Source organism: Centruroides vittatus, unplaced genomic scaffold, assembly GCF_030686945.1.
Source record: "Centruroides vittatus isolate TY-2023 unplaced genomic scaffold, ASM3068694v2 contig_920, whole genome shotgun sequence".
NCBI lineage: Eukaryota > Metazoa > Arthropoda > Arachnida > Scorpiones > Buthidae > Centruroides > Centruroides vittatus.
The window spans coordinates 148,218-169,309 of NW_027122607.1; the positions used below are offsets into that span (position 1 = coordinate 148,218).

At 29.5% G+C, this 21,092-nt stretch overlaps 2 protein-coding genes and 2 long non-coding RNA genes across 4 annotated transcripts in view; 3 read left to right on the forward strand and 1 right to left on the reverse strand.

Moving 5' to 3' along the window:
- Window positions 1-558: 558 nt before the first annotated feature.
- On the forward strand, window positions 559-1,569 carry LOC136984497 (uncharacterized). Its single transcript, XM_067281497.1, has 6 exons — window positions 559-643; window positions 972-1,039; window positions 1,108-1,209; window positions 1,304-1,330; window positions 1,401-1,457; window positions 1,530-1,569. Exons 1-6 carry the CDS (start codon window positions 559-561, stop codon window positions 1,548-1,550), a joined length of 360 nt encoding a protein of 119 aa, XP_067137598.1. The 3' UTR covers window positions 1,551-1,569.
- A 2,281-nt stretch (window positions 1,570-3,850) lies between these two features.
- Window positions 3,851-4,969, forward strand: LOC136984469 (uncharacterized). The gene is made up of 4 exons (XR_010882191.1): window positions 3,851-3,880; window positions 3,950-3,970; window positions 4,161-4,220; window positions 4,292-4,969. It is a non-coding gene; the product is annotated as an uncharacterized lncRNA (long non-coding RNA).
- The window catches only part of LOC136984464 (spindle assembly abnormal protein 6 homolog), a 34,978-nt gene continuing 18,413 nt past the window's right edge, over window positions 4,528-21,092 (reverse strand). The window contains exons 8-15 of the mRNA XM_067281454.1: window positions 15,686-15,955; window positions 15,476-15,619; window positions 15,261-15,386; window positions 15,105-15,186; window positions 11,372-11,472; window positions 7,177-7,293; window positions 5,243-5,337; window positions 4,528-4,863 (exon numbers count right to left, since the gene is read on the reverse strand). Coding sequence (XP_067137555.1) covers window positions 4,662-4,863; window positions 5,243-5,337; window positions 7,177-7,293; window positions 11,372-11,472; window positions 15,105-15,186; window positions 15,261-15,386; window positions 15,476-15,619; window positions 15,686-15,955 — 1,137 coding nt within the window. The 3' untranslated portion in view covers window positions 4,528-4,661. The remainder of the gene's footprint in view (window positions 4,864-5,242; window positions 5,338-7,176; window positions 7,294-11,371; window positions 11,473-15,104; window positions 15,187-15,260; window positions 15,387-15,475; window positions 15,620-15,685; window positions 15,956-21,092) is intronic.
- The window catches only part of LOC136984470 (uncharacterized), a 103,891-nt gene continuing 100,046 nt past the window's right edge, over window positions 17,248-21,092 (forward strand). The window contains exons 1-2 of the long non-coding RNA XR_010882192.1: window positions 17,248-17,383; window positions 17,509-17,610. This is a non-coding gene — a long non-coding RNA (uncharacterized lncRNA). The remainder of the gene's footprint in view (window positions 17,384-17,508; window positions 17,611-21,092) is intronic.

A 21,092-nucleotide genomic window follows, 5' to 3' on the forward strand; every position in this document is an offset into this window, starting at 1 on the left:
AAAAGGTCTTAATTAATTAAATTTAAAAATTAACCAAGAAAAATGACTATTTTAAAACATTTAGGAACTTGAAACTAATTTAAAATCGTTAAATATTGCAAACCTTTTCCTTTTTGTTACAGTTTTCAACAATTAGACAAGTTGAATTTTATTCGAAAACAATCAAAATAATTATTTCTATAGAAACTCGGATATTATTTTCGAATTTTTAAACGAAAAAAAATATATATATCCTTTCATTTGATTCGTTGCAAAAAAAAGGATGTAACATCAAATTGCGAAAGGATCCATTACATAAATATCTACATTATCATCATAAAAGGACACGTATATATATTATTATTATACATACAATAGCATACATTATAAAGAACACATTACATAAAGTAGTAGATGCGGCTGTTTAAAGTTATAAATGAGAAAATAATTTCTTTTTGAATATTTAAATATTTTATCGATAAAAGAAATTAATTTTCCCTTGTGTTCGTTATAATTCTTTTAATAACCGGACACGTTAGCCTATATAAATCCCATTGCGACGAGCAATCGACAGTAAAAATGAACTTACTTCTGTTACTCGTAACGCTCTTTCTCGTCTTCTTTCGAGTAACCACTCAGATTAATTTCGAAGGAGTGTTTTGCGGTATGTATATCTCATACTTTTAAAGCCGGATACGAACGTGCATTGTAACTTGGTTAATGTTACCCTAGGTATACAAAATGGCGGCTCGTCTCCGATTCCGGCAATCGGAAGACGGGGAACAATGGGGACGCACGTTCTAACCTAACCTAACCTATTCTAATAAATTACCATAATTATTACCAAAAAAATTTATTAGAATAGGTTAGGTTAGGTTAGAACGTGCGTCCCCATTGTTCCCCGTCTTCCGATTGCCGGAATCGGAGACGAGCCGCCATTTTGTATACCTAGGGTAACATTAACCCGTAACTTTAACCACGTTTCTTCGTAGACGATAAACAGGGAGACGAAACGAAACAACAGAAATGGGAATGTATGCAAAACAAGATGCCTCCGGAGGTATATTTTTAAGAAAATAAGTTTAAAGAACCGATGACTTAACTTAAATAAATGACGGTTTTCTTTAGATATGGGGACCCATAAGTGGGTGCCAGCAACAATTAGCCGGCGGTCAAGCCGTGATTGATTATATAAACACCTTATGCCAGAATAAAGATAAAATCAAAGAGGTAAAGACACTCCATTGTGATTACTGTACGTATATTTATTATTATTATTATTAACGTTAAAGGCAAATTATTCTTTCTCCCGTTTGCTTTTAAGTTGCTTTCTTGTATTGTGGAACAATTGGTACGTAATGTCGTGTAGATACGATTATACTTCGACGAGATTCGTATTTTTAATTAATTTTTAATATTAGGTCAACGGTAGTCCTATAACAAAAGAAGCTTTAAAGAGTTCGGCCGACAGTATTAAGGTAAAAGAAAGTGAACTTTGAACTTTATTATAAGTCCTTTATTTTAAAGAAAAACACCTTTTCTCTGTTCAGGAATGTTTATCTTCCGAGTAAATTACCCAAGATTCTACAACGGTACGTAATTTTATCATATTATTCATTGGATTATTAGAATTTAATGTTATTTCTAGTAAAATACACTGGAAACGAGATTTGTGTGTGTTTTTCATTCATTTAATGTAATTCTTTGTTTTTCAGACATTTTCTGCTCGGTATAGGAATGAAAATTAAAAGTAATTAATAAAACTAAGAGAAAAACATGTAAAGAATTTCTGTATTATTTAAGGCCTACTACGTGTTACTGGGTTTTTCGAGAAATATAATAAAATACGGGTCACAGATTCTATAGGTTATTGTGTGAAGATAATTTGTCACCACCTCGCATCCATCAGTCCACGTTTACAATCCGAAAAAATACACTAAAGTAACGAAGTAGGTTAAATAAAAATGCACGGTATTCGGCGTAACGTACAGTTTTTCACTTTAATAGCGTTAAAAGTGTTGGAAAGAGCGCATTTAATCAATCGGATTACGGATAAAAACGTAAAAATCTCGAGTTATATAAACTAAAACGGATGTTGTAAATACTTTTTAAGGTTCGTGATATTTGAAGGTCATAAATTTCGTATAAAAGAAGCTCCGTTCGAAATCCATCGAAACGTCACCTTCGGCTGTACAAAAAGTAAGTCGTTACGTTCGAAATTCAATTTTCTGTAACATTTTAACTGTATCTTTAGAATATTTTTCATAATTTACTTGGCATTTTCAATGTAAAGTTTCCATATTAAAAGTGTTACGTGAATACCAGAAAATTCTGGCCACAAAAACGTATAAAGTATTCGACGTCATAAATGACGACTTATCTATATATATATAATCGAGACGAGTTGATAATAATAATAATCAATAATAATCAGTGCAGAGCCCAAACGGTTAGGAGTTGGAAGTTGAAATTTGGTGCACAGTTACGGTACGTCACGAGAACGCACACTAAGAAGGGATTTATCGAAATTCCCCTCCACGGGGGAGAGGGCCATTGTTGATGGAAGTGTTAAGACGCAGATGCAGTTTTTTTCGTTTTTTGCGGGAAATCGAACGTATTTTTAGACCCATCTAAAAATTCTCTAATTAGTCTGGAAACAGGATGACCCAATTCTTGCATTGTGTGAAAACGTAATTATCTTAATCTTCGCTATCGTTACTTTTGCCCGAGCAACGCCGAGCCTACCCGCTAGTTTATAAATTCTGCATACGTAAGCATTATTCCAAATAATGTCCGGCTTCGTTTACATATGTAAACATACAAATACGTAATTCTCTATTCGTCGACTTTTATAAATGTATACGGATACATTTAAACGTACTCGGAGACCCGAACATATTATTTGCAATGGCGCGTCGACAATTGAAATAGAAAATTAAACCTAATAGATTGGCTAAAATCGCGTGATACAAGGACGATAATTATCTGCTTTTTATGGAGCCATAAACACGTGAAAAGACGTACTTCCCGCCAGATTGTTCCCTATCGGGAAACGTTTTTCGCTCCCAGTCTTTGATTCTAAATGGAAGGATGTTAACGTACTGTACATTAAATTTCATTTAAAAGTTATCAATACTTTCGATTATGCAACTCAGAATTGCTACGTACTGTATACTTCATTCGTGCCTAATTTTTTCATAAGTCCGTAAACATGTTACCTTATATGGGGTAGCATATAATAATTAAATGGTTAATGTTACCTTAGGTGCCAAGATGGCGGCTCGTCTCTGATTCCAGCGAGGAAACAGTGGGAAGCACGTTCTAACCTAACCTATTCTAATAAATTACCATAATTATTAGCAACCAAATTATTAGAATAGGTTAGGTTAGGTTAGAAGTGCGTCCCACTGTTTCCTTGCTGGAATCAGAGACGAGCCGCCATCTTGGCACCTAAGATAACATTAATCAATTAGATTGATAATATTGATTGCGACTGTCGTCTAAAAGATGTAATGAATTAATACAAGTCGATTTATCATTTATCATTTTAGTTATTTAGTCATTGGGCGTATTTAAGAATACGAAATACAACTTACTTTTACAGAAAAATGAATTTCCGAAGAACGTTGTCGACATTTCTGATATGCCTATTCGTATTGTTAGATAACACGGAATCTTTTGTGAGTACGTCACTTATATTGATTTTTTTACTTATATTATTATAATAATGCGTGGATTATCCTGATAGGGATTTATAAGACTTTGCATAACTTCGGACGACAGCACTCAATTCCCAGTAAGTATTAGAGTTTATTTTGCACGATACCACACGTTAACAATAATAAATCTTACTTTTCAGAGTCAATGTGTACTTTGTTCGCGTTTCAAACTGCAATCTATTGTAAGTAAACTCATTTAAACTTTAATATTATTTATATTAAGGATTAATATGTTCTTCTTTTGCCTCTAGTATCAAGCATGTACTGGAACTGTAAGTTGATATTTATATCCACATTTGCAATTATAATCTTTGAATGAAAAGAAAATAATAATCTACGTTTAGTAAAAATTGTTCTCTTCCTTTCTATTTAATTATCATTTTGAACAGTGTTAAATATATACTCTATATCTACCTGATATCTTGTTAATGTTACAATATTTACATACATTGGATTTTACAGACGGCTCCACAGAATATTCCATATACTCAGGCTTATTGTATTGTTAACAATTGTCTTCGGGTAAGTTTTTACGTTACGTACACGTATTATTTTTATTATTATTGAGAAATTAATATTTATTTTGTTTACAGCAAGTCCCTTTAGTTGGGAAACGTAAACGTGAAGCCAGTGCCACAAAGTTATATGGGGTGCATGCGATTTCCTAAATGGAAAATATTAATGTGATTACTTGATCTGCAGCATACATAGTTCCATTGTTATGCCAAAATAGTTAAATCTATTCGTCAAGTTCGTGTTTCGTATTAAAATTTGTATTAAGTAATATATGTTATTAATAATATAAAAAATTTCACCAGTTATTCAAAAATATAAAATATCACCCTATATTATATTATATATATACAAATGTATTTCATTATCTTCCTACTATTACAAAAATAATGTTAACAAATGTGGAATAAAACAAAATAATTTTCTGTACATAACATGAAAACGTTCTACTCAGCTAGCGGTTTTTAATTGTGATGGAAGGCAAGTGGGTGGAGGACTTGGCTGTGGGGATTCTTCTTCTATTGTTATCTCCGTGATTTTTGAGGCCTGAGTTCTCTGAATATCTTCTTTCGCTTTTGTGGAGGAAGATGTGGAGGGCACCGATACAATGTCGTCTCTTTGTCTTTGAAAATAATAAGAAGGTAACGGATGTCTGTAGAATGTAAAATAAACTATAAATATTGTTTTGAGATTAAAATTTAAGTTGAGTAACAAAAGTATAGTGTCATTTAGAATAAAATATGTATTTTAAACTTTGAGTTTTCTGAGAAATTATTAAATAATACTCCGTAAATACTTTAAGGATTATTTCTTAAAGTATTTATGAAGATGGTTTATCTTGTCTAATAAAGTAAACTGTTAGGGATGCTTCAAAAACTCTTGGGGATTTTTATTAATATTTGCTTAAATATCTTTGAATAATATTGTATTTTTCTAGACAATTAATTATTCTGACAATTAAAACTAAACTGAAACAATAATATACTAAATTACTCTAATAAAAATATATTCTTTTTAATGAGAATTCTTACCTAGCTCCAACTGTATGCAATCTTGTTGCGAAACTGTCAGTAGTAGTATGTAATTTTAAATTAGAATTAATCATTCGTTGAGTTCCATAATGACCCTTAAAATTTTAAAATAATTTTTATAAATTTATACATTTAATTTGTAAATAAATATTTGTCTATTAGAAAATTGGATGCTTTTTTCAGTTAATAATCGGATTTTGATTCTACTTATTTAATCGGTATATATAAACTTTTTCACAACCATAAATCATCACAGAATCAAGAGATAAAAGAATTTATAGAAAATAAAATGAACATAATATACAAGAAAACTATTATAAACAGATAATATCAAAGTTTAGAATAGAGTAAATAATTAGGAAATTAATACAAGTCACATATTTAGAAATGAACGTAGTTTTTGAAAATACAGTAGAGCATCGATTATCCGACCACCGATTAATCGACTTATCGGTTAACCGACCGCGTTTTAGTCGGCAAATTCAAATGTCCGCTAGTGATGTGGCGCTACAATATTTGGTTATGTCTTGGCTATTTTAATATTATTTTTGTTAAATTTTTGCATGTTTTAGCTGGCAGCACTGGCTCGACCATAAAAGGGAGGCTAGTATTTAAACCAGGCCTAATACACTATACTAATAATGTATTTTTTCATACTTTTCGGTTATCCGACCAACCGCAGTCCCCAATTGAGTCGGATAATCGATGCTCTACTGTAATAAGTTATATAAAATTAAAAATTAATTTAAGCTTAGCAATAACTTGATATTTAATGATCAAATAATTAAAATCTTAAAAATCCAGCAATCACAATGAGCATCCAAAGGTTTTTCAATAAGACCAAAAATATTAGTGTCAGTGTATGTTCATGAGGGCTGGATTTTTTATGTAAGATCTAAAAACTAAGCTAATAATTTTTAATGGTTTACAAAACAAAAATAGAACTTTGTAAAATATCAGTATTATTTTCATTATATTAATGAAATAAACATTAAAAATATAAAAACTCTTAATATTTTACATTTAATAACAAATCTATATGGCATAGTCTACTACTCATGCAGGCTATATAATTCTATAACACATTTCTAGTATTTATGTGACTAAATATAGAAAAGGTACAATAAAATATGATATTTCGTGTTTTGATGTTTAAACTGGTTTAATTATTGTAAAATTATAATCAAAATTTACTTTATTTATAACAATAAATTAGTTTTCATTATTCAAAAATTTTCTAAATATACTTCAGTCTGTAAGTTTATATAGCTTGTTAAACATTGGGTGTACTGTATGTTTGTACATTAATGTATTGCGTACTGTGTCTTCCACCATATGTCATTATAATAGCTATGAAATTTTTGGTTCATTATAATCTCTGGAACCTCTGTTATGCATATGGTCTGTCATTAAGTAGTACATACCAGTATTTTCTTTCATTTTAAATTTCAATATATTCTAAACAGTTAATCAATTGACAATGGAATCTTTACAAATTCCAAAAAGAATTTTCTAATGCAAGCTATGACTCTCTTCATGCCCATAGGGTGGACAATTAAAAGAAAAGAATATAATATATATACTATCCTTCTACTCTAAAATTAAAAATGCACATAAAATTTTATTTCTAACCGCAAGCTTTTATACGCATTACATCGTTAATAACAGAATGATTTAAAAATGTCTTGCTTGAACTTAAATTTATGAATTTATTAATATTTTATGATGTATAAAATATATCTAAAAATGTCAATAAAAAATTCTATTCAGTTATTCAGCACATTAGTAACATTAAAAATCAAAAGTAAATTTTTAAGGCTAAAAACACCTTAAAATTTGATCTAAACGAATTTATTGATTTAGCTTTTATTTAATTGTTAGGTTTAAATATATTATTTTTTTAATATTAATTTTAATTAATAAATCAAAATTACCTGTGAATAGCTTGGAATATTTGTAGATTTAATTAAGTTTGAAGTCAATAAATTAGTGTTTACACTAGGTACTGAAATATGCGACCTAACAGAAGTAACTGCTGGTTGATAGATATTCTAAAAAAATAACAAGATGTTTGATTAATGATAGAATAACTTATAAAAAAAAGATCATTGAACAGATTTAGTACAGACGAAGCATAAAAGTTTTATTTATAAGAAATTAATAATTGACTACAATTGAAAATGTTCAAATTATATGATTCCAGTACAAATTAAAAGGAAAAAAAATGATTGAATGTAAGGAAATAAAAGTTTTTCTGAAATTTTCTCTAGTTCCTAAATATTAAATTTTTTGTTATTTTATCCAACAAATTAGCAAATAATAACAGATTGAGTAAATATTTATCAGAATGTATGCTTAGACAAGGATCCTTGTCTAAGCATACATTTTTTTTAAAAGGATTCTTGCAAAAAGCAGATATGTGCTCAGCAAATAATTAGTTTAATTCACCACACTACACCTTTATTTGTTGCCGAGATAGTTTTATTGAAAGAACTAACGTTTCCGGCCTACTCGATAGGCCATCCTCGGGCTTAACTTTCGAAAACGGAACGTTGGCGTTCCATTAAAATGTGATTCTTGCAATTCAATGAATGCAACATTGGCATAAAATTTTATAATTTTATGCTATGAGGAATTCAGCATTCTCCATAATATCAACTCGGCTAAAAATAAAAAATTATTTAACATTTTTGGGAGTGTCTAAATATCTAAACAGATTAAAATCCTTTATTTATTTTCATTGAATGATATCTATATTTCTCTGATAATTTACACTTGTCTTGATAAATATGAAAATGTGTTATTTAGATTTTTTAGAATCTTCCTTTCATTAATAGAATTATCTCTGTTTAGTTTAAATTATGAAATATCTTCTCTGTGTCTATGAGATTTTTATAACTTTTTAAAATATTGAATAAAAATATTTTAATAAAGAAATATAATACAAACTATTATTTCAAAGAAATTAATTTAACTTAAAATCCTGTAATTTTAATGTTATCAGCAAATGGAGTTTTTGAAAAGATTTTGAATTTCAAAATTCTATTAAAGTTGACATTTAAGTAATACTACATTTTTTTAAAATATAGATATTTCAATAATTAAAACTCATTAATTAATAGATGATTATAGAAATTATAATAAACATATTTAGGATTTTTCATTTCTATTAAGTAATAAACTTGATAAACAGATTAAGAAAATAATGTTTTAAATTCATTATATTCATTATTCATCTCATATTTATTTCATCATACAGTAATATACTTGAATAGCATCTAAATCTGATTAGATTTAGATGCTATTCAAATAATTCAAAAAGAATAAAAATAAATATAAAAAGTTCATTGTTGTTTTTAAATTGTTTGTTAGTGTAATACTTAAAAAACAAGTAACACGACGAAGCCATTCTTGGGACGAGACTATGTCTCTGAGAGTGCAAGCAACGCATGCGCAAATCTCACACTCGCACCTGTTTGTAGAAATAGCCTCGGCATTTCGTATTTTATTTGGACCCAGTTCTCGGTCCCCTGACTACCTACAAGTCTGGTTTATTTTATGTGCACGTGATTTGGGCACCAAATACTCTGTGCCGAATTGCAACTCCTTCATACCTCTATGGTGTGCAGCTGTTGACAGCAGTGCGATTTTAGAGATGAGACATAGTCTTGTGAAAAAGCACCAGATGTAGAAATTGCATTTTTGTTTAATATGAAAGAAAAATTTAATAAGAAATGCATTTCTTTCCAAAATAAACAAGCATATAATTTCTGTATTCATTTATACTTAATTTTATAATTTAATTTAAATTCAAATGAAAAAGTTAAAAGAATTCAATAGAGTGATTTTTATATTTGAGTCAGAGAATGTGAGGAAATGTGCTAGAAGATAGACACCAACCAAATGCCGAAATTCTATCGGGCTAGTATAAGGCTAGCATCCTCTATATTAAACACCAACCAAATGCCGAAATTCTATCGGGCTAGTATAAGGCTAATTATAATTATTAATGTTAATACGAGTTGGCGCCTAACGCCTCCCTCTAGAGTCAAATTGCTTACGTAATTTATTTAGTAATTAGCCTTATACTAGCCCGATAGAATTTCGGCATTTGGTTGGTGTTTAGCCTTAGCATATCGGGTTTAGTGATAATGTTTAATGTGCTAGAAGAGGCATGAGTGTGTCTGAAGCAAAAGACATGTGTCTGGACAGGAAGGCATGGAGAAAGTTGCTGAATGGATGATTTGTAGTCTTCTTTTGCTTTCTGGTCACCCTTTTTGGATTATGAATGTGAACATATTTATATATGTATGTATGTATGTGATTTTATATAATTTAGAAAATTTCTTGACCACTTTTCTTTTAAACAAAGATGTTTTTTTCTATAAATAATAAATGTCACAATTTGTAAGCCAATAATTTCTTTATTTGTTTTTTTTTATGCTATTGATCATGATTTATGGTAGATGAAAATATGACATATTATAATAAATTGTGATCACAATATATATTTTCATCTTTAATTATGTACTTTCTTTTATTTTGCATAAAAATTATGACTATATAACATTCTCCTAATAGATAATGGATAAAGAAATAAGAAAATATTTATTGAAATACATAATTACTTTTAAATAAAATTTCCTTTATCACTTGTAATCAGTTACAAGACTGGTTTAAGATTTTTCTACACTTCAAAAATGTGTATAATTTCAAACTCTTCAAGCCTGGAATATATTAAACAAAATAGCAATGAATTGAACCTTTAAAGAAATTCCAGGATAATTAATTGCAAATTCAATAGTTGCAATTGATTATCCTGGAATTTCTTTAAAGGTTCAATTCATTGCTATTTTGTGTGTATAATTTTTTGCATTGAAATTTTTGATAATTTGAAATGGGTCTAGATTATATTTCTGTTTATTATAATTTCTAGACCAATAAAAGTGAGTAAATTAACTTTATCAATATAGATCAACTAATGTAATTTAGAATTAAAAAAAATTAATTTGAATATAATTTATATATATATTATTATTTATTTTTTAACAATAAATTTTGAAATTTTTAAAATCATGACATATAATTTGCTATATATATAAAAAATATATTGACAAGACTATGCCTTGTTTACAAAATTGTACTGCCTGCTGTCTTTATCAGCTTAGAGGTATGAAGGAATACATGTCAGGAGTTGAAATTTGGCACAGAGTATTAGGTGCCCAAATCACGTGCGCATAAAAAAAATCAGACTTGTAGGTAGTCAGGAAACCGAGAACCGAAATACAATAAAATACAAAATGGTGACACTTTCTACAAACAGGCAGTAGTGCAAGATTTGCACATGCGTTGCTCGTTGGTAAGTTGGAAATACGAATATTGTGAAATTTAATTTTGACAAACACGTGCGTTGGGAAGTTCAAAAAGCGAATGTTGCTAAATCAAATTTTAACAAACGAATCTTTGAAAAAAAACCATTTACCTGTCTCGTGTTATTCCCCACATATTTCTGGTCACCACGTGCTAACCTCAACTGATTGACCGGAGATATCTCGTTTCATCACCGGAACTTTTTGAAACTAGATGGCGCATTGTTATAATTTTATATTAAAACTAACTTCCGAAATAGAATTATTTTTTCTTTTTACATTTATTTATATATATATATATATTTCGTTTGTGCAAAATAAAAAAATGATTGAGAACGATACAATAGTCACCATTATTTTTTTCAAAAAAGAGAAATTTTTGCATTGACAAAAATTTAACCCAGGGCGTCATGCAACGAAGAGAAATTTCAACATTCAATAGGTTAATTTCAATGAAAATGCATTGTGGAAGACCTCGTGGTTGTGGCTGTGGCCGGCGAAGTTTGAATGATCGCACTCAAAACCAGCGATACCAAAGATGATTGGAGAATGAGAACGAGATCTGCCGTGAGCGTCAAAGTGATCCCGCTTAGTAGTGAATCTCCGAGAAATAGTCTTGTCCTAAATATGTCCTTGCCATTTTACTTGTTTTTTATATAAAATTCTGATTTTAAAAATATAAAAATTTGTTAAAAAATAAAACAAGTTTTGTTTAAAAAATAATAATAAGTATACTATAAAACTGTTTCAAAATTTATACCTGTCTTAAGATCTCAGATGCAGTGACATTATCAGTATTTGTTGCTGATTGCTGTGTTACAGTTTGTTTTTCATTTAATTGTTTATTAAGCCACTTAATAACTAGAAAAGAAAGAATTATATCTATATAAATAACAAACATTAATTCTTAAGTTAAGCAGACATATCTTTAATTATTTCAAACTATTAAAATGTTAAATTAAACTAATTTTAATTTTAAAACAATTTAAAATTAGAATTAATATTACATATTAATTTATTACAAATAAATACTAATTAGATAATAAAATTTTCAAAATAAAATTAAATCCTATCTAAATTCTATTGTAATATTTACATTTTAAAGTATAAACAATTCAATTAAAATATAAGGGTATTTATGGTCTGTAACTTTTCTTGCTATACTGGTTTTGACAGGTTTTTTTAAAAGTCATAAGTTTGTTTTTGTAATACAAGTTATTTAGCAAAAACCAATACTTAATAAAAGGCTTCCTCAGAGCAACATTTACTAATTATTGAAATTTACTGGCAAAGGGACCAGTCACTTTGTGACTTAAAAAAATGGCAGAAACAGTTCCTCAAAAGAAAATGATGCTAATGAATGAAGTGGTCCAACAAAGATAAAATACATATTGCAAATTGTTCCGTCAGAATGCATGTTCATGGTTAATAGCTTTTGTAGAACGAAGCTCTAGTTTTCTAAAGACGAGAAAAACATCCTTTCACGAATACCCTAATTAATTCATTCATTTAATAAATATTTTTGACAACAGATATTCTGAAATGAACAGAATACATATATTATTAATACAATGGCCATTATAAAAATAATTGATCAGAAAGTAATAAAATATATGTTTATTAATATAAATATCAATTTGGAACCTACAAGAATAAAAACAATAAAACTTTTTGTTTACTAATTTATAAACAAAAATTCTTTACTCGATGTAATCCAAATACCATAAAATTCCATGAGTAATATGTATAGTTATATCTAAATTAATTGGTCTGGAAGTGAAGATCAGACAAAGATTAAGGCAGCATAGCTAGTAATGTATCTGTGCAGTAAGCAGGATGTGATACTATATAAGTGGGTTTGTGTCCTGCTCTAGGTTAATTTTTTCTTCCAGAATATTCTAAATTATATTTATTTATTTCTAATTATTAAATTTAACACAATATGGCAGCTTAACTACCTACCCCTAGTCCAAATTGCTTGATATCTTATTAATTAGCTATATTGTATCCTGATAAAAATCTGGACATATCGTTTGATTAGTTTTTGGCAGGGCTGTGGAATCAGAGTTGAAGTTGTGAAGTTTTGGCATTTCAGTCAGTCGTCAAAAATCTGCCGACTCCAACTCCTTTTTACTTTCCCAACTTGTTATGTATGTAAAATGGAAAAATATTGGAATTGTGTCAAATTTGACCCTCCAAGTTTTTTGCAAATCTACATGTTTGGAGACTTCCTGAACCCAAAAAATGTCAAATGAATGAAAAAAATTTGTATGTATGTGTGTGTGTTGGCATCTAATTTAATTTCTTTATTCTCTGTTCTGAGATATTAAATAATATCAAAGAATGGCTATAAAGTTAAAGAAGCAAAATTTGGCATGGTAGCCAGTAGCTTGTGTATAAAGGGACATTAATGCCATTAAATTTTCATTCTTAATTAAAGGTCAACAGGGTGGAGATATAGAAGAGGACGTGCCATATCTCCAGTCTGGTTGGACTTAATTAATATTTTACTCATTATTATCATTCACAATTTTTTTTATAAAACTCGTCTCTACCCACAAAATTAAACTCGAGTTCTAATATGAGCACGGACAGAAAAGGAAATCTTATAAAATTTAAAGATGAATTTTACTATGCACTGGAAAAAGTAAATCACATTGACCATTCTTCAAATTTGGATATTAAAATGGCAATCTGCTGCACTATCCAGACATTATCCAAGACATAGCATTGACTGTCACAGCATTGCCACCAACCCAAGTTTCAGTAGAGTATTTATTTTCCACTTTTAAAATTATTAAATCTGATTTAAAAGCTTCCATGAATGCTGACTTAATAGAAGCGATTCTATTTTAAGAAGTAATTCAGTTTATAACAGAGATGGAAATTAATAAATTAATCAATATGGCAAAATAAGCAACCTTTCTCTTTACCAGTCTAAATGTTATATTTCTTATTTTTGACTTTAATGTATGTGCATACTTATATACTACCTAATATACTTGTATATTATGTACATTTTTATTAAACTAATTTGTTTGTGTACAAATGTATTTACTGTTTTTATTTGTACATACTTACCAGATACCATTGTCATCATCAAACAAGTCAATAAACATGAATTTATATATTAAGTAGATGTGTCAAATTTTAATGTTTAATTAATTTTTTAAAATCGTTTTATTTTGTAGTTTTAGAAAAGTAATTAGAATTTTCGTCATTATTATTTTTCTGGCTGTTATACACATACAGCATAGGCCTACAACAAAGGAAAAGAATGACGATCAGTCAAAAAATGACTTCCCCAGATTTTTACTCTTTTGGACCTGGAAAGCCTTGAAGCATAGAGAAGTGCAAAAACATTCGGAGTTTTTTCTGTATGCACGGATGTTAGAATGTGTGTGGTGGCACTATTTAGTTCAACCACTTTGAAGCTTAATACTCCCGTGTTAAACCATCCAAGTCCAATTCAGAAACCACAGAAGTTATTAGGCTTCAAACAAGGTGAACAAAAACAGTCTAACATTCATACATATAGGAAAAACCCACAAATCTTTTGCATGTCTTGGCATTTCAAGGTGTCCTGAGTCCAAAAATGTAAAAATGTGAGGATCATTTTTGACCAATCATTACACTTTCCCTCTGTTATACTGTATATAACAGCTGGGAAAGTAAAAATTATTGAACACAAATTTATATATTGACTGACTATGTCATTACATAGAGGAGTCTTTTGGCTTTGGAATAAAAAAGTTTCTATGTTCTATCTTTATTAAAACTCTATTTATTGAAGCTTCTATTCTAAGGTCATGTGATGATATCAGAATCCCGGGCCTATTTTGTTAACAAGTCTGTCTCTGGTCAAAGTCAGAGTTGGATGGTAAAGCAAAGTCAGAGTCGGTAGACTTTTACATAACTCCACAGCCCTGGCTTTTGGGTTTATTTTTATATGTAATTACAGTAGAGAGTCATTAATCCAAATTAATTAGGGACTGGGGTTGTTCAGATTAGTGATTTGTTCGGATAACCGATTATGTATGAAAAAAATATATTAACCTGTCTGATGTTCAAATTTTTCTCCGTTGCGTGTCGCTTCGTGTTGAATTTTTCTCCATTGCGTGTCATTTTGTGTTGAATTTTCGTTGATTTTAAGCCTAACGAAAATTTTTATAATAATAATCGAGGCTATTGTATCGTAAAAAATTATTTTTTTATTTTGTACAAACAAAATAAATATATTGAAGAATATAAAAACATGAAAATTATACTTTAGAAGTAAATCTAGTATCAAAAACGTTCGATTCGGCACGACACAGTCCAACTGAAAATCGTTCGGATAACCGGCAATTCGGATTACCGGGGTTCGGATTAACGACTCTCTACTGTATATTATATAAAGACTTTCTTATTTCATTAAAGATTGATTACTTTCAGAAAATGCAAAGTTTATAAAAACTTAAAGGTTTTTTTTAAAATAAAAAAATCTAACTTACTATTTTCACTTGTTTTATTTTGCTTCTGAGCATCTTCTAACTTCTGTTTTATTTCATCTACATTTGATGTCAATTTTGAATTCTGCTTGTGTAAAAATCAAAGTATGAAAACCATAATGTATAATAATAATAATATTAATAATAAAAATTAAAAACCTGTAATTCTTTTTCTTTCAGATTATCTTTAATGTTTTCTAATTCTTCTTTCAACTTTTTGAGTTCTTCTTCCTTTTCAGTTAATACTTCTTCTTGTTTTATAGTTATTTTATCTTTTATTTTGAGCTAGATAATGCAAAATAAAAATATAAAGTATCGTTTAAATAAAACAAAAATAAAAAAAATAGAATGATATAAAAGAAAATATCTATTACTTTTGCATGGTTACTGTGCATTTCAGCTTGCAATTTACGAATAATTTCATTTCCTTTCATCAAATCGTCAGACAATGATTTAATTGAAGCTGACTGCTTGTTTATTTGTAGTTGTTTCTTATCACAGTTTTCTTCTAACTTTTTCTATATATTATGAATATAATAACTATAAAATTAAAAACTTTTTTAATAATATAACTTAAAAATTACCTTTTGTTCATTCACGTTAGTTAATTGATCTTGTAATCTTTTAGTATTATCTTCTAAATTTTTAAATTCTTGTTCGGATAATGATAATTTGCTTTTAAGATGACTGATCATTCGAGATTGCTCCTGGCAGTCAGCATCGAGGTTTGCATTTTCTTTGGTTATATTTTGTAGTTTCTGATGTGTCTGATGAATTTCTTCTTGAAGAGCAGCGACTCTGTTTCGTAATTCACGATTTGAGGCATCTAGTTTATATTGCTTTTCTTGTAATTCCTTAAAAATTACAATCAGAAAAAATTATTATTTAAAAAGTTCTGATCTTAATTTAATAAATAATAAACATTAATGTTATTTGTGTGTATTTTAGTATTGAATTCATCAACAAGAGCATTGAAATATTTCCTTTTTAAAACTTCAAAAATTGCAGATGATCTTCTATAGATTTGATATTACTAGCAAAAAAGTCATTTAAAATTTCTAAAGTTTCTATTCATTAGACGAAAGATAAAAAACATGAAAGTGTGAAATTTCGACCCTTTTTTTATTTCCACTTTCCTCCTGATCTGCTTTTAGTTAATTAGGGAAAGCCAGATCATGTTAATTAATTATCAATTTGTCAATTACAAGAAAGGTCAAACGGAGAGAAGTAAATGGAGAAGAAAATTCCCTTCCTTTTTCCCCTCTCTCTCCTCGACTGCCCGTGACACTCTTCACCTAACCATTCCCATCAACAATCTGTAGAATGTTGGAACTTATTTGAAACCACAGTCCAATCATACAATTATTGATAATGGAGACCTATCAAATTGAAAAAAATTATGAGGTAAGGAGAGCCGTAACGCCAAAGGAAAGTATCAACAATCTGACCAAACCATCCAGTTCGTGATGTCCCGTTTCAGCCGGACCAGGACACAGCTCAAACACTGAACTATTAAATCAAAATGACATGATAATTCTCCCACGTTAAAAATGTATAAAAGGGACTCGCACCCAGTCATCGGGGCGAGCACCAAACCCCACCAACCCCTACTGGACCTTGTTCCTGTCCGCCGCCTTGACGACGATCGCCACCCTTCACTGTCTGGAGACACCTATCAAGATATCATGTTTATTGACTTTATATAAACTCTCTCTCTTGAGCAAAGTAGACTTTAAGATAGTTTAGCTGCGATAGGGAATTAATTCCCCATTGTTCTATTTTGGTCTCGGTTTTTTGTCAACTGACTACAGCTTGTGTTTATCCTTCCAGTGTAATCTCATTTTTGTTTTTATATTGAACTTATTCTGTCTGTTTAAATGGTTGATTACTGGTGTATCGCCAACACCTTATCGACGACCTCGCCGACCCTCCCACTCGCGCTTAATTCACACCATACCCCGTGAATGGGCTTAGCCATCCCGTCTCTGATAAGAGGTATTTAGAGTTCCCTTCTCCACCCCCCAAATCTCACAAATGATTTGCTTCAACATTTTGAATGAAAATACTTCCCTAAAGATATTAATTTTCAACAAACTATTCAGTAAGTAGCATAAGTAAGACAATAGACAATATTTAAACTAAGTACAGCTGACCCTTTATAATCCGACAGGTATGGGACCAAAGGGGTGTCGGATTACCAAAACTGTCCAGATTACCGAAAGTGATTACATATTTGGTATTGTTTTGCTAGCAGTAGTCTACAATATTCCTACATTTTATGAGTAAAATGATGCCTAGGTGAATATGGAAATGAAACACCCATTTCGGTTAACTAAAACATGTTTATTAAAAGAAATATGGAAGCCAATAAATGTACATACAGTATGTATAGGCATAAATAATACAGTACGTACAGAACTGCTCACGGAAAACACAAGAAATGTGTGTCATCGTGTAAGAATTGGGTGGGGAGATTCATGTCGCGACATCCTTCTGTGCAAGCAGACAGGTAACGGGACAAGAACTACGATGACCTCGACGGGAGGTGCGTCGGACTACCGAGCATGTCGGATTACAAAAGCATTGGATTATCAAGGGTCAGCTGTAATCGACTTTCTTAAAATAATAATTTTTTTATCATTTTTATAAATGGTAAAAAAATAATAAGTTTTAAATTCAATAAGAATCAAATTATCATCATTTATTAAAATGCAAACTACTTTAACACAAATATATAGTGATTTATTTTTTTAATAGTGAAGAAAGAAAAAAATATGTTTTCAATCAGAAAAGGCTGACTAAATTGACAATTTAATTCAATGATGACAGTTATCTATATAACCAGTATCTAGAAAAAACATTGTACAAAATATCTCAGGCTCTAATTAATAGCCAATAATTTTTAATTATGCTACAGTAATTTGAAAGTATGTGAAATGCTATATAATATTCTATAATCTTTTCTGCTTTTTGGCAACAAAAGAGATTTATACCTAACAATATACAACTTTTACATATTAGATAAAAAAATTGAGAAAAAGTTTACCATAAACCATTTTACAATTTCAATACAGACTATATATTACATTCACCAGTATTTTCAGAGCGGATAACTACCATAGAGAAAAAAGGATTTGGTAAAAAAGCAAAAATTCTAATGAAAGGCAACTTAGAAGAATTGACGAGGACCGTTGAAAACAGTAACAAGGTTTCAATTCAATCTGTAGCCCCAAAACTGAAAATTTCATATAATTAGCTCCATGAAGCTTTGAAAACAAAAGCACATATTAAACATCAGAAGTAGCAGGTAATTCCAGACAGAACAGACTTGCGAAGATCACTGGCAAGGACAAAGTGTGGAGGGTTGTTGCAAAAGTTCTCTGAAAAGTTCTTCATTTTAGACAACAAATCTTACTCCACTATCTCTACAATCAATGATAATGTGGATTTTGTACCAGTGATATCGCCTCTATACCTGAAGATGTAAAGTTTTCCATGAAAAAATAAATTTGAAAGCAAAGTTTTGGCTTGGATTGCAACAAGACCAAAAGGATTGAGTAAAACTCTAATCAGAAAATTAAGTTTTGCTGTTGAAGCCCAGGGATATTTAAATGAATGTATATGCTGATTCCTTATTCTAGGGATGGCAAACCTTTTTGAATCCGCATGCCATATAGTGAGCGTAATTATCTTTAAAAATATTTATGCATGCAGAAGTTTTGGACTTCAAATAATGATATTTAAAGAAATGAAACAAACATGCTTTAACTGGGATAAATGTAAAGAAGCTAATTGAAAAAGGATGGTCACATGATAAACCAAAAGGATCATTAAAAAAGATGAGAAATAAATTGTAATCATATAACATGTTACCTGCAGTTGATTCTCCCAACATGCCACTTTGTGCATACATTCCATATGTTTGCCACCCCTGCCTTATTCCTTACATTTGAAAGAAATATTATCAAGTAGAATATATCTTCTTGCTAGATCGAGCAAGTTTCCACTATGCCAAACCGTACTGGATTACCTGCTATAAGAAAATATTTTCATTGAAAAGGAAATGTGCCAGAAAATAAGCCTTTTGAGAATTTTTGGGCAATTTTCAAAGCAGCTGTTTATGAAAGAAAGTAGAAAGCAAAATCACAAATCAACCGACAAATCACATAAAGTACTGTCAGAAAAATGTGAATCGAAGTCACGTGCGTAAACTTGCAGTGAACACCCGAAGTCAAATCAGTAGCATTTGATAATAGGTACTTGGAGAACTACAAAAAATTACAGTTTTTCATCACTTTTAAAATGACTATTTAGTTCATAGAGTTTTTCCAAGATAAAAACTAAATTACACAAACTTGTGTAAGTTTTTTCTGGACAACCATTATTCTTCTTTCTTTAAGAATTGCAAATTTTACAATACTAAAAGCATATCTATATAAACGTATGAAAAGATTCTAAGATAAACTATTATACATATGCATTTATACACATATAAGGGCTTGAAACAAAAAGAAATCAATTTTAATATCAAAAATATATTAATATCAATACTAATATATTTTTCTCTTACCATAAATAAATGTTATCATAAAATATTATAAAAGTACTTGTTTTCAGTATTTAATTAGTATTGTTTATTATGAAACAAAAATTCTAATTAAACGTAAAATATTTTTTTTATTGTAATATACAATGTTTACAAATTGATCTTTGTAAGGGTACAATTTCTACAAGTTGCTACCATAATAGAAAAATTATAATCAAGACTCTCAAGCCTACATTCAATACAGTTATTGCTGCTAATTAAGAGAATAAATCTAAATTTAGTACTGGTAATAAGTATTAAGTACACTAGTTTTGGCAGAGCACCTGGGTGATCTGCCAAAGGACTGCCTTCCAGAAGAAGAACTTTACCTCCCTATTTACATGTTAGATATATGAAGAAAACAATAAAAGTTCATGCAGCCAGCCTGTTGACCAGGCATCAACCCACAAAGCCAGTGTTTAATGATTGTATCCACTTGCTTTATTTTATTTTATTTTTATTTTGTTCAGTGTATTGAAATTGTTAATGATTACTTTTCAGGCATTATTATTGCAACAGAATTAATATTTAATTCAAAAGTACTCACTAATTTTTGTTGTTTGATAATAATAATAATAAAAAACTTGAACAACACATGTTTCCAGAACAAGTCATTCAACATAGAAAGTGACAGTGTCTGCAAATTCATTTCAAAAACATGAATTTCTTATATTTAAATTTAAATGTTTTTGTTATAGCCATAAAATAATAAAAATGCCACCCACACTGGCATTGAAACTAAATATGAAAGTTTATAAGAAAACATTAATGTGAAAAAACAGACTAATTGAAGTTGACATTAGAATTTTAAAGTATTAAATTTAAAAGAAATTCAATTGTCTTCAATTGATGGGTGCAATTGTGCCCCAAGAACCAATGAATAATAAGCCAAAATAATCCTATTAATTACATTTTTCAGTATTTTTTCTTCCTCTTTTAGTTTATTGCAGTTAGATTCTGATCTCGATTTTACTTTTTACATTGTTTTTCTATCGACTGTTTTAAGATCAAATTATGTTATTGAAGCTATAATAGTCATAAATAAATCAAAACCAATGGAGTAGTAGTGAAAAAATTAATTAGTCAAATTAGTCAAAAAGACAATCGACATCCAAAGTAAAACATCCGAGATGTAAAAAATTATGGCACTCAAAATGAAAGTCAAACTTTTTCTTGGGAGTTTCTCTTTGGTAAAGATAAGCTTGGTTCTTTGAAGTGATACTATAAGTGTTTACTTTCCAGGTGCAATCCCATGACTAACTACAAGTGTTCAGTAATTTTATTCATTTGGCCACTGGTGGGCCTTAAATTAATAAAAGCCACTTTCTGAAAGTATAGAGCATGTCACGTGAGGTATGCATAACATTTGCTTATGAAATGGCTTTCATAGATTACAATCATTTTGA

Excerpts from the sequence above, each read along its gene's own strand:
- LOC136984497 (XM_067281497.1), top strand. The coding sequence starts at position 559 with ATGAACTTACTTCTGTTACTCGTAACGCTCTTTCTCGTCTTCTTTCGA. Across the intron at positions 1,040-1,107 it reads AAAACAAGATGCCTCCGGAG|ATATGGGGACCCATAAGTGG; the intron begins GTATATTTTTAA and ends GGTTTTCTTTAG. Across the intron at positions 1,210-1,303 it reads ATAAAGATAAAATCAAAGAG|TTGCTTTCTTGTATTGTGGA; the intron begins GTAAAGACACTC and ends TTTGCTTTTAAG.